At 46.2% G+C, this 14,149-nt stretch overlaps 1 protein-coding gene across 1 annotated transcript; it reads right to left on the bottom strand.

Moving 5' to 3' along the window:
• Nucleotides 1-526: 526 nt before the first annotated feature.
• Nucleotides 527-1,960, bottom strand: LOC120667369. The gene is made up of 2 exons (XM_039947455.1): nt 1,092-1,960; nt 527-995 (listed from the first exon to the last, which is right to left on the bottom strand). Exons 1-2 carry the CDS (start codon nt 1,891-1,893, stop codon nt 931-933), a joined length of 867 nt encoding a protein of 288 aa, XP_039803389.1. The 5' UTR covers nt 1,894-1,960; the 3' UTR covers nt 527-930.
• Nucleotides 1,961-14,149: the final 12,189 nt, after the last annotated feature.

The raw sequence follows: 14,149 nt of genomic DNA, 5'->3' as shown, positions 1-14,149 counted from the left end.
AGCGGCCCGTCACCCCACCGGCGCGACGGAAGAGGAGGAAGTCACGGAGCAGTGAAAAAGCAAAGGCTGCCGTGGCCCGTGGCTGCCGGCCTCTCTCTCCCTCTCTGCCTGGCTGGTGATGAGGAGAGAGAGAGACAGCGACGATGAAATGAATCGCCGATGATGATGATATATAAACAAGGGGAAAGAAATGGGGCGGCGCGGTTCCCGAGGCCCATCAGAATCACGCACAGATCCTTGTCTTCTCCTCGCCCACCGGCACCGTACGTACGCGCGCGGCGCTTTTCCGCCCGCTGCCATCATGGCGCGACGCCATGAGAGCGGCCCCCGCCGAGCTTTTCCCCAGCTTTTATCCCTTTCCTTCCCCCCAGTACCCAAATGTGTTGGTATGGCTTCAGCTTTGCAGCGAAAGCTCCTGTTAATTCTGCAATTAGCCTCACTGATGAGCCCTGGCCAGGCTTGGTTTCGCAGAATGCGTGCACAGTGGATCGAACAGTTCTGAACGACACTGGAGAAATCCAATCTGTGGTCAAAGCTCAGAGCCCAAAATGTACCTCTAGTTACAAGTCGATGTTACAACTTACAAGTCACTTGTACAACCAAAACTTTAGAAAACGAACGTCAAAAAGACGCGGCTACTACAGTCCACACTTCTACATGAGGGGGGGGGGGGGGGGTAAAGAAAGCCTAAAAAGAGCTCTTTTCCCACGCTTCCAACAAAAGGAGCTAAATCAAAGGACGTGAAACACACACACACACACAAACAGACATGAAAATCTCGCAAGCCGGTATGGCCGCCGCATGTTCTTGCTGCGTTAATGATGCCCTTGTGCTTTGTTTGTCTCTTCTTCGCTGAATTTCGGGGAGAGGCTTGTGCATGCTCGACCTCCAGTTTCGCCAGGAGTTCTGAACGGTAATGGCGACCTTCGATCAGTTGCATTTCCCAGGATCGCTCCGTGAACGCAGCAGCGGCGAGTCGCACTCCGAAAGGGACGCTGAACAGCAGATCGAAATTGCAGCAGGATGAGTAAGCTGCGAATGTATGTAGCAGCGTGCATTAGTTCAGTTCAGACTTCAGAGATGCAACGGACCTCGGTGGAGCGACTCCTTGCAGTGCGCGATGGCGCTGGCGATGCCGTCCTGCTTCTCGGCGAGCGAGTCGTCGCGGCGGGACGGCGCGAGCGTCGCGGCCGCCGACGCCGACCGGCTCTTGCGCAGGCGACGGAGCCCCCTGGCCTCGCCGCCGGCGGAGCGGGGCCGCACGCTCCGCAGCCGCCGCGAGATCTTGGTCAGGTACCTCCTGATGACGTCGCGCGACGGCGCTCGCCTCGGCTCCGGCTCCTCGGTGGCCGCCTCCTCGTCGTCGTCCGCCGGGGACTCCATGAACAGCCGCAGCGAGCGCGCGCTGCTGGAGCTCCGCGCGAAGCTGGGGCGGCCGCCGTAGAACGCGGCCTTCCTGGCCCCGAAGCTGAGCGTCCGCAGGCCGCCGCCGAGTTTGCCGCCGTAACGCGCCTGCGGGCCAGTGGTGGCCCTGGCGCTGGGCTCGGACGCGCAGAATTTGAGCTGCGGCAGCGGCGGGGGCGGCGGCGCGAGGCCGGCGCCGAAGAAGAGGGCGTCGTAGGACGGAGAGGCGGAGCGGCTCCGGTGCAGGGAGATGATGAAGTCGAGCTCGGTGAAGGCGTCGTCGGACTCGGAGCCCGAGGAGGCGCTGCCGGCGGAGCTGGAGGAGGCCCGGACGGAGGAGGCGGAGAAGTCGAGGTCGAAGAAGGGGCCCTCGTCCTCCTCCGGCTCCGCGTCGCTGTCCGGGGCCTCGGAGGACGCCGGCGCCGTGATGGTGGTCGGCACGGCGCGCCGCGGCCGCGCCGCCAGGAGGCGGAGGACCTGCAGCTGCATGGCCGGGTCGTGTAGAGAGGCGAGGCTGGGAGCGCGCGATGGGTGCGTTCCGTGCCGTGACGGGGACGTGGGGGGCTGTGGTTCCCCGGTGGGCGGGCGGCCTTTTAAACTGGTTCGAAAGCAGGGGAGCGCGAAACGAGACGGGACGGACGAAGCGGGGCCGCACACTGTGGCAGCGTTTAGTTCCCCCAACTTCTTTCTACAATATTCATCATATTAAATTTTCAAACACATACATGAAATATTAAATATAATTAAAAAATAATTAATTACATAATCTAACTGATTCCTACGAAATAAATCTAATGATGTTAATTAATTTATGACTAGACATTAATTATCAAATAACAACAAAACATATTACAATGTCCAAACCTAAACTTTTTTACCAATTAAACACTCCCACAGAGAGGTTTTTTTTTTTTTTGAGAATGCACAGAGAGGTTTTTGTGGCGCGGCCGGCGGCGGTAGGGCAATGGCACGGCACCCGCACGGGGGGTGGAGAGCGGAGCCCTGTGATCCGAGGCGAGGGGCTGCGCCTGGGTGCCGTGCGGTGGGGAAGTGTTGGGCCGGCCGGAGAATTGGTGAGAGTGGCGCGGGCGGTTGCCGGCACCCGCGTGGTATGGTCTCGCTTGCCGGCTCGCGGTGCGGTCACGGCGCTGGGATAGGCCAATGATGGCCGTCGGATTTTTCGGAACGCTGGCTCCGTGCTGCTTTGAGTCGTCCGTTTGACCCCTTGCTACGGGATCCCGCGGTCAGCGATCACGATGCCAGATCGTGACCAACCTGCGCGCACAGCGCAGCCCCCTCTCGCCCGGTGGATGCCGGCGACTTGGCGTCGGCTTCTTCGGAGGTGTGGTCGTGTGGAGAAGGACTAGACGTGTGCAAGTGCAACGCAACGAGGAGCGGAAGCTTCAAAAAAAAAAAAAGACGGAAAACGAGCGAGAAAAGGCGGCGCGTCGCGGAGAAAGCGAGCCGGCATGGGCGTCATGGCGCTCTGGCTTTACGGCCTCTACCTCTAGTCCTCTACTCCTCTACAACCCCCATCCTCCCCCCGCGCCGGGCTCCAGGAGAAAGCCATTTCAGTGGTTTTTTTTTCAGAATAGAAGAGGCCAATTCAGTGCTAGTGATCGAGGCAGCGTTTAGTTCTCGATTTTGTTTGCACAGTAGCTGTCAAATCAAATTTTCAAACACATGTATGAAGTATTAAATATAGTTGAAAAAAATAACTAATTACACAGTTTAACTGATTTATACGAGATGAATCTAATGATATTAATTAATTCATGATTGGATATTAATTGTCAAGTAATAACGAAACGTGCTACAATACCCAAACTCAAACTTTTTCACCAACTAAAGACTGCGGTGTTCGTTCAGTGCAATGCAGGGCAGCACAGTGAATGATACGGGCGCGGAAATCAGAATTACAGAGCCTGCACCGCACTCGATGGATGGGGCGCCATGCTTAGGGTTTGTTTGGTTACAGAGATTTTTTTAAGTTCCTGTCGCATCAAAAAAAATCTTATCATTTTATAATATCAAATAAAATATGTTTATAAATATTTTTTGACAGCTGAGTGCTAATTCGCGAGACGAATCTAATGAGACTAATTAATCCATAATTTACTACAGTGATGCTACATTAATCATCCACTAGTCATGGATTAATATACCTCATTAGATTCGTCTTGCAGTTTAGTCCTAGGATTCTGGAGTTAATTTTATAATTAATCTTTATTTAATACTTCTAAATACTAAAATACTACATAGACTAAAATTTAGCCCCTGAAACCAAACAACAACTTACTCTGCTCCTACGTTACCCCGCTACTCCAGAGGAGGTGCGAATTACATATCTGATACGTATCAGATACCGATATGCAACAGATACGCGACGGATACGTATCGGAAAAATATTCGTAAAAAAATAAATGAAACATAAATCAGATACTTATTTGGATACGTATCGGATACTCCGTGTTACGGATCGCAGAGATTGAGAGCAGAGGATCTGCTTCCGATCGACCGATCCAGAGAAAGGAAATGTTATATGAGCTGTTTGGTGGTCTCTTGGACTAGGCTTTCTTAGTTTCTTCTCCTTTCTTCTTTTTTTTTCCTTTTCCTATCATTAATATATATTAATATTTATTTTATAAAAAAATACTAAAACGTATCCGCATATTAGGTTTTTTTGGGAAAATGACGTATCCCCGTATCCGTATCGGCCCGATACCGATACGCGTATCCGTATTCGTGCTGCATAGCTCTGCTCCAGGAGCTTTTACAGCCTTTTCTTTTCCATGGTTGTTCTCTGCCTCTGTTGCTGCCTGAGGCCCTGTTTAGATCACAACCCGTAAACCCCGTAAACACAAAAAAATATCACATCGAATGTTTAGACACATGCATGGAGTATTAAATAAAATCTATTTATAAAACTTTTTGCATGGATGGACTGTAAATCGCGAGACGAATCTAATGAGCCTACTTAATCCATGATTTGCAACAGTGATGCTACAATAACCATTCGTTAATTATAGATTAATCATGAATTAATTAGCATCATTAGATTCGTCTCGCAATTTACAACCCATCTGTACAAAAAGTTTTGTAAATAGACTTCATTTAGTACTTTAAATTAGTAAGATTCTATTAAAAATTTTTTTGCGTTCCATCTAAACACACCCTGAGTGTTTGCTCTTGAGTCTCGACTCCTTTGATCCTTTCCCATCCCGTTCCACCTACAATTCCAGGTCCAACATATCCGCAGTGCTCCGAGCCTGGGTCAAACAGTCAACACTGCAATTAATTGGCCTGACAATGCCAGTCAGTCAAACAAAGACAGGATTAGGTAGGATCCAGTTGTCCCATCCCAGCTACTCCCAACTCAACATTCTTCAGTCGAAGGAGCCAAGACGAGCTCGTGTATTCGGCATCGAGGCAGGACAGGAGCACCAAAAAATTTGACGTGCGGGGGAATGACTGTTCCCATAGCATTGCATTGAGAAGAAGATTTTCTTATATATAAATATAAAAAACCTACCTCCACCTATACATAGTGGCTTGTAGTCCCGTCATCTTGTGAATTAGACCGGACCCTTGACGCTTTGAAAATGGGAAGAAAGAGAGCTCTTTTTGCAAAGCGGAAGTCGAACCCCAACGTGGAGGTTCTAATACGATGGACATGCACATCCACTTCTTGCACTGAAAGAGAGAACTTGTAAGTCCCATTTTGTTTTTTCAGTTTAAGTTATAAATTCCGTCACATCACATGTTTAAACATCAATTAGAAATACTAAATATAGATTTATTACAAATTTGATTTTATAAATCATGATTTAATCAGGAACCGTGTCTATTAAACCTAATTAATTAATAAGTTGATCACTAATTGCTATAATAATCATCCACTAATTGTGCATTAATACTTAATAGATTCGTCCAAAGCTTTAATTGTAATTTATGTAACTAGTTTTATATTAAGTTAGTATTTAAATATTAAAATTGATATCCAAATATTTGATGTGACAGCTATTTAAAAAGCAAACGACACCTAAAGAAAAATAACAAAATGTGGGGGACAGGCGGTACTTTCCCGGAGCTCGTGAGTTTCAGAGACATGATCAACCTGACGGTCCGCATATTTTGACTGCCCTTCTCGACGTGATCAGCGCGATCGTACAGACACTTGACGCCGGCTCTTCTCCGGTGCTGCGCCTCGTTTTCTTTTGGGTAATTTTGTTATGGGACACTGTACAATGTTGATTTTTATTAGTGGATCCTACTCAATCTTGTCTTAGCTACTGGACACTCTTTAAATATGCATCTTTACTACAAGACATTATAGTAATTAAAATAATAATTTTTTGATTTAGAGAATAGAGAGAACAAATAACATGACCAAAATACCCCTGCAGTACCAGATTGCTCACATAACTCAAGAAAATCAACAGCCCAAATGCTATTTGACTTCCCTTTCTCTTTCTCTCTCCTTTGTATCTCCTCTGTTTCTTTCTCCCCGTGAGCAAAGCTCACCGGCAACCTAGGCATCCCACCGCGCCGCGAGCCTGATTAGTCAGGGCGCTCGACTGACCACCGACCAACTGCGCCGCGCTCCTCCGCCCTGCACGCCAGCCCTCGCCCAGCATCCGCACGCCACGCGTGCGAGCCTGCTCGGGCCCCGCCGCCGCGGCCAGCGTGCGAGAGCTCGAGCCCGCCACCGTGCCCGGCGCTTGCGAGCCGCGGTCTCCGCCGCCACGGGAGGAGGGAAGAGGGACGATGGAGGTACGGGGCGCATTGCAGCCGAGCAGGGCCAACGAGGGAAGGAGCAGGGAGGATGGAGGGGAGTCCGGCCGCCGCCGCTCACGAATTCGGCACAGGAGGGGGGCGCCGGCCAGGGCGGAGGCCGGCAAGGGAGGAGGATGGGCGCCGCAGACTCTGCTCCACAATGGCCCCGCGCGGCCTTCACCGGAGCTCAAGGCCGCCTCCATGGCCAGAGCTCATGGCCGCCGTGCCGCGTGGGAGGAGGAGGGAGGAGGAAGGGCGCCACCTGCTGAAGCCGCTGTGCGCGAGCCATCTCTGCTGCGGCCGGCGAGAAAGGCCAGGGAGGAGGGCCGCGGCCGGCGAGGGAGTCCGGGCAGGAAGGCCGGCGGCGGCATGGGGATGGGTTTGGCGAGGCGGACGGGTGGGAGGAGCTGGGAGGAATTTTTGTTACGACATGGGAATCGGTACTGTGTTGAACAGATACGATTAGGAGGAAGGGGTATTTTGGGCATTTTGAATTTTTTCTCCCTCCTTTTTTTCTAAAAATGAATATTATATTATCTAAAGTGTCCATGAGCAAATATGCAAACTTAAAAATTATCCAGCTGCAAATAGAAGATTGAGTAATGACCTGTGGCAAACATCAATATTGTAGAATGTCCAAAAGCAAAACTACCCTTTTCTTTTTCAGACGTGCGCAGTGTCGCTAGTCACTAGTCAGGACGACCACACGGACAGGCAATTTTTTCGGAGATGCATCTTTTGATCATAGAAACAACCGAACAGGAAATACAGTGAATGGATAACACATGCTAGTCACTTGTTTAGATCTCGAAATTTTACAATAAAAAATATCACATCGAATGTTTGGAAACATACATGGAGTATTAAATAAAATCTATTTATAAAATTTTTTGCACGGATGAGTTGTAAATCGCGAGATGAATCAAATGAGCCTACTCAACCTATGATTTGCAACAGTGATGCTGCAGTAATCATCCACTAATTATTGATTAATCATGAATTAATTAGACTCATTAGATTCGTCTCGCGATTTACAACACATCCGTGCAAAAAGTTTTATAAATAAATTTTATTTAGTGCTCCGAAATAGTAAAATTCTCTTCCAAAAATTTACGTCAAAATGATCTAAACACACCCGTGATGGAAACGGGATGGAAATAGGTAAACGGATATACATGCGAATCCGATCCGCGTCCATCCTACGAGATGAAAATACGAAAATGGATATCCAAGATATCCGAGTCTGTATCCGTGCGAATCTAATCTGCTTCCATCCTTAAGTATGCTTACCTCACTACATGATTTTTTTTAAAAAAAAAACGAACCGGGTATGACACCTGCTGATTGTATTAAAAAGCAAGACAGACTATATTAGACTTGGCATTGCAAGTTTGCAACAACCCCAAAGGGAGAAGGCAACAAAGCAACAATACTAGCAACCACAACTACCAACTATACTACTAAATAGATTATTTTCGGCGGAAAAATGGCCTTTCATGTTCAAATGACGATCGACCGTAGTCTGTAGTACTGCTCTTTCAGAAACCAAAACAAAAAAAAAACATAGCACTGGAAGGCTGGAAAGTGTTCCGAGTTCACCAGTATAACACTGATGCATTTTCAGATATATAGAATAGAAAGAGCTTTATTTTTCGGCCCTAGAGAGAATGCAAAGGAGCTGGGGTCAGGAATGATGCCGAAGTGTCCCCAGCAGCTATCACTTCAGTTTCAGTTGAGTCGAGGCAGAGCGGTGGGACAATGGCCTCCCGCCCAACTGCGACCGCGAGAGGAACACAGGCACAGACAGCATCCCGAGCCAGCAACAGTGTGCGTCGGATCGGACCCACAGATTGATAATTGGAACCGAACCTCAAAGGGGAAAAGAAGGATCATGTGTAATCCCAGGATGGATTTCTTTTCTGCGAGTTTTGTTAGTACATGCACTGCAGCCGGTGCAAACGTAACCGAAAGATTAGACCAGCAACCTCGCGAATCAACGGCCGAAACTTCTTGCTAATCATCGTGTCTCTGTAAAGGCAGGAGGAAGCCAAGTGTGATGGATCAATCAAACAGAATTATTTCCTGTGGAGTTAGGAAGGAGGAATGAAGGCAGCAAAGCTCGTTGAAACAACAGGACGTTTTTGTTCAGACAGACGTTTTTGTGTCGTCAGGTCGTTGTGATTTGGCATATGATACATACTGTTTGGTTTGCTTGCCTCTGAGTGACGTTTACGCAGGACGAAGGCTGCGCCTGCGCGGGACAAAGCCGCCGAACCACGCGTAGGTGTTGGTGAAGCGCCAGGGCGAGTTGACCGCAGGGTTTTAAAATCCGACCGGACCGGTCTAACCGCCGCCCTCCGGTACCGGTTTACCGGACCGGTTAGGTCGGTAACCGGTGGAAACCGGTTGAATTCAAATCTAAATTCAAAAACTCCCATGCAACCAGTTCCGATCGGTTTACCGGCCGGCTTTACCGGTTTACCGGTCGGTTTGACCGGTTTGAAATTCAAAAGCTCCCGTGCAACCGGTTTACCGGCCGGTTTGACCGATTTACCGACCGGTTTGACCGGTTTACCGGCCGGTTTGACCGGTTTGATCGGTGGGCCTTCATGGGCCGGCCTATTTTTTTCCTTTTCTTTTTTGATTTAACTTTAAATTCCCACAAACTATACTAAATGAATAAATTTTTGAGAAAATTTGACACCATTAGATTCATCACACCTTGAAGTATTTTTAGGATTTTTTTTGGGAATTTTTCATTTTTTGAGTTCAAATTTAAAATTTGAATTTTGGCCAGTTGGGTACCGGCCGAAACCGAAACCGGACCGGACCGGTTCCCACCGGTTAGGTTAACCTTGGTTGACCGGTGCCTGACAGGAACGCCGGCGAGCTTTTCTGGCCTCGGTTTCCCCGGCCTGATGATGCAGTTCTCGGCGGCCAGAGCCAGTTTCGCGCTCTCGCTGACCTACGGAGTAGGGGGGGGGGGGGGGGGGGGGGGGGCGATGGAACGAAGCATCGATCGGCGCCCAAGTGGCTGCCGGTGGCGAACAGTTTCTTTTGGTGATGCGTCTAATCGCTCTTCCGGCTCCGACCTCCGTTCAGTCACTCGCGGTCGTAGCTTCCATCTGCCAAGCCGAGCTGCGCGCGCGTGCCGTGGCTTTCGCCCCGTTTCGGTAGCCTACAGGTGTAACTGTTGCAACTTTAATCGCTAATTAGGGGTATTAAATAAGGTAATGACTTCTCTACGAGCCGTCGTAATTTCGTTCGATTGTACGGCTGCCTGCGTGACTCAGGGAATATTATCTTCTCACCTTCTCTATTTTTCTTCACCCACCTCATCGGCTCTCTCTCCTCTCTCTCCACCACGGAACATTATCTCCTCACATTTGTTCTTTATTTTTGCTTCCGGCACAGCACCAGCCCTCTCTCTCTGATGCCGCGGCGGTGAATCCTGGTGGCGGTAGCAGCAGCGTGGGCGTGTGTCGCAGCAAATCTGCTCCCTGCGTCGCCTCCCCAACCTTCCATCCTCTACACGTTGGGCCCTTGCCAGCCTTGATCTGCTCCCATGGCCGGGCGTCTAGGTGCGGCTCTAGTTGCGCTCGTGCTCGGGTCTCGTGGGGCCTATCTGCAACGGCGCGACGCGGCCGTGACGGCAGATACAAGCGTGGTGGATTTGTGCCGACGATGAGGTGTAGGGTCGCGACTCACCAGTGAGGCTGTGAATAGGAGCGGCGGGTACCGGCGCATCATGCGGCCATGTACATGGAGGATGGGGCATTGCTCTTTCACACATCAGCATCGAGGTATATACCTCCTTCATCTCTCTCTAATTTCCCCCAATTTGATTTGGTCCCTATTCTAGGGCTTGGGCTGGAAATGGGTGTCGTTCGTGGGTTCATCTACCGGGATTGGATATCCTCAAGATTTTGGGTTCTGATCCCCTTTGATTTTTTTTTTCTTCAGAATCAGGTGTGTGTAGTTTGTCGACAAGCAGAGGACTCCCTGCAGAAGAAAGAGCGCGCAAAGGCGAGTCAAATCGATTCCCCCTCCTTAATTCAACAAGCTCTTTGTGATTGTTGTAGTTAGATTTTTTTTGTACATTTTTGTCTGTGGTTGGTTGGGGAGGGGGAAGGATATATTGGGCTGAATGATAGTGCTGATGAAATAGCTTTGTACTGTCGAAGAATGTTATACTGTGTATAGGTCTTTGAACCATATTAGCTCTTCTGGTTAACAAAATGCTTGGGTTCATATGTTGTGACTTTTTTTACCGACTATATTTTGAGTGTTTTTGGTTTTGATCCTTTGATGTTGTGTGCAAAGTTTTTGTAGTTAGCAGAAGGCTTCATTGTAGAGGAAAAAGCATGCAAAGTTCAGCCAAACCGGATCCAAATATGATTCTCATGTTGGCAATAAAAATGAATTTGTACGTTCAGGAAATAATTAAAAAGGGTTTTGGATTATCCAAAACAATATACTTCACTGGTTCTGATTAGGCAATAATATGATTCTGAACCATACAAAATAGTTTACTTGATTAGCCAATATTTAATTTATAGTTTTATAATTTATTTTTCTTTGGCTGCCTAGCACTAGTATTTATCACATAGTTTGTGATTGGACTGAAACTAGTATGTTTATTTTTAGACATGCCCTTGTTTCATCAGCAGAATGATAGCTTAACTAAATGATAGCCATGATGAGACAGTTTGGATACGATAGCTAAATAGTAATTTTTATTGGGGAGGGGCATGTAGCAGGGATACTATAGCTTGGATATTTTGCATATGCAGAAACCTCATAGTTGCTTTTTTAATTGTGTATACCTCTAGGGTGTAGACAAGACATTTTTAGTATATTTTTATGATTCACCTGATAACCTGGCCAATGTGATTCAAATAACCATACCTAGCATTTTCCATGCAGCAACATCATCATTTATTGGATATCATGTAGGCAACTTATGCTAAATGGACATGCAAATTATTCATTTTAGTTTAGCATTTTTTATTTTATGATTTAACATTGCCATGTGTATATTTCTACAAGTGAAATGGACATCTCACTAGTATTACTAGAAGCATTTCAGCATTTTTCCAGTGGGCAACTCATTGCATTTATCCAGATAACAATGGTTAAGAATATGGCAAACTCGGTGTATTTTATCTGGGAAATTCTTCTGATTTTTCAGATATGCAACTCAATATATGTATTCAAGCTATAATGTGTTAACGACTAGGCATAATAGTGCAAGTCTTTAAGCATGCTTTATCTCTCATGCCACATTGTGTTTCCACTGCTAAGTTCTCTAATCAAACCATTGTTTTGCTAGTATCCAGCCAAAAAGGAGGAAGGATCTTGGAGGCTGCTGCGGATCTTTGAAGTGCATGACGTGCGCAAGTAATTTCATTCCATTTCTCTCTCTATTTCTCTCACAGACCACTTTGCATCGTTTCTAATTCCCCCTATCCATTTTTGATGCACGATGGCGATGAGTTAGCAACTAGTTTCCTTGAACTATTGCAAATTGCAGCTCTTAGGCTGGTCAGCAACTCTATCCTGTCAGATTGCAGCTCTTAGGATGGCGATGTGCTGTTGAACAGATTGCAGCTCTTTGGCGCATATTCGATCCGGTCATGGCTATTAGGTGCGCAAACAATTTAATCCATTTTCTCATCCATAGCCCTCCCGACCCTCTCAAATGCCCTTGAGCATACCCTTTTTGCAAATCGAGCACTTATCTATGCTCATCATATTTTTGCATAGTAGTGGAGATGAAAAATCTGAATTGAACACGTATCTGATATAGATTATGGTGCACATAATGTGTTTTAGATTCTCCATGAATCGCATGTGATCCATATAATGTGTTTTAGATTCAATACTTTCAACTAATATACAATCTAGACAAAAATTCCTAGGTCATTTTTACGTATCTCAATTGATCATATAGGCTAGACCCCTAAAAGCAATTCAGAGATGACTTTTTTAGCTTTTGATGAATTTTAGATTAGGTAGATTTATGTTCAGTAAATGAACAAGTAATTTATTTATTTTCAGTTTTGTCATGTGTGTGTTCTGACTTTAGCATTTTTTTTTCATATTATGACGTTTAGCCACTTTGGATATGCTTATCAATTTTTGAAGTAAATAGTCACATTTAGTTTAGTATTTTGTGTTCTAATGTAGCATCTTTTATGTTCTAATTACCTGCCATCTTTTGTGTTCTACTGATTCAAAGTCTTGCTTAGTTCTAGGTTCTAGAGGAGGCCTGAAGACTTGTTTTCCATATATTTAGATGATAGTCACTATATGGTTCATAATGCATTATGATGTCTAGCTCTAGCATTATGTGTTCTCCGGTGCATGCATGGATTTACAGTACTAGATAGTCATATGTTGATAGGGGTTGTTTGAGGGTAGAATAAATGTTTTGCTTCATACGTTCCTACATTGACTCCTAGAAAATCATAGTTAAATTCTAGTGGGAGTTCATTTAAATACATAACCCTTCAGCTCCTATTTTTTCACCTACAATTCAGCAAGCAAAACAGTGTTATTCAGCAAGCAAATTAGGGGACTATAGCAGGCAAATAGGTGCTACGTAACTAGCAAACAACAAATGCATTCAAGACTAGCATTTGATCACAAAATAGGGGGGGGGGCAAAATTGTATAATTTAAATTGGTAAACTAGTGATTCACGGTAAGCAAAACAAGTAAATTAATTGGCATTTTTTCTCATCATATTCATGCACTTATGTTGGAGTTCAGTAGTAAAATCTTGCAATATTTTACTACATCTCTTTTTTCTCTTATGTGGTTGTCACTACATGGAACCTTTTTACTGTCAGCTAGAGAGGAGTTACCTTGTGTATTTAGTCTTGTGCAATTTCTTGTGGCAATAATTTGTTCATATAAGGGCATAACAGAGTACTTTGTGTAAGCAATTTTCACGACATTACTGCTAGTATCCACAAAAGTAACATGTTGTTTTCCCCCCCAACTACACTTTGCAGCTTCAACACAAAGGACCTTTTGGTGGGGTGTTTGGGGGTGGAGAGGGACCAGCAGCTTGCAGGTGGAGTATGGGTGCATGATCAAGCAAGTTCTATTTTGGATAGATGACAACTATTTGTTGTAACATTGTACTGGTTCAGATTCTATTTCTCTTGGGGAAAAGGGGAGTTGCTGAGTACTGGGGAGGAACACTAAAATCACTGCAGATGAACACAAAACTAGTTCTGTAGAAGCATTTTTCTCTTTGGGAAGTGGTGAAGATGTACTTACTCCTGGTGTAGACAATCGATTTTATGGCCTTGTCTTTGTTTTCCTTCGCATCTGCTTGAGCATTTTTTTTCTTTGGTGGATGTTGTCGCGGACGGGATTTAGCAGTTTTTAAGCTTCTTTCTGTGTCTGGCGGCAGCGGGTGTGAGGGAGCCAGCTAATTTATCTTGCGGGCAGGTTGATTGTGCAGGGAAGAAACAGGGCACGCAAGTTAGCGGATCCCTGGCGGGGCTCACGTGGGAAAGCGACAGTTGTACTTTTTTCCAAAATAGAGCGGCCGTACGGAAGTCAGTTTTACGGCCGGCCGTAATATAGTTGGGTCCATTAAATAAAGACAATTTACAAAACCAACTCTGCTAGGAATTCTGACGAATCTAATGAGATCTTTTCTGACCGCATGATTAGATGATAGTTACTGTAGTATTACTGTAGCTAATCATCGATTAATTACCATCATTATATTTGTCGCGAAAAGTTATACCCAACCTTCTGAAGGTTTTGCAAATAGACTTCATTCTACGCTTCATGCATGAAAGATTTCCCGTTCTAGAAACTCAGAACGAGGAAGCAAATAGAAATAAATCCTTTGCCGCTTGGCTTTGGGAACTGGAACTGGAAGGGAACGTCGATCCCTGCTAGTTCGAGACCTCAGAGACCTACCTGTAGTCGGAGAAAACACCGAA

This window comes from Panicum virgatum, chromosome 3N, assembly GCF_016808335.1.
Source record: "Panicum virgatum strain AP13 chromosome 3N, P.virgatum_v5, whole genome shotgun sequence".
Classification (NCBI taxonomy): Eukaryota; Viridiplantae; Streptophyta; class Magnoliopsida; order Poales; family Poaceae; genus Panicum; species Panicum virgatum.
Note: the sequence above shows the minus strand (reverse complement) of the source record. Positions and strands in the feature narration are given on the sequence as shown.

What these genes read in the sequence shown, in the direction of transcription:
- LOC120667369 (XM_039947455.1), bottom strand. Translation starts at nt 1,893, where the DNA reads ATGCAGCTGCAGGTCCTCCGCCTCCTGGCGGCGCGGCCGCGGCGCGCC. An exon ending in CAAGGAGTCGCTCCACCGAG is followed by an intron (nt 996 to 1,091) that starts GTCCGTTGCATC and finishes TCTGCTGTTCAG; the next exon opens with CGTCCCTTTCGGAGTGCGAC.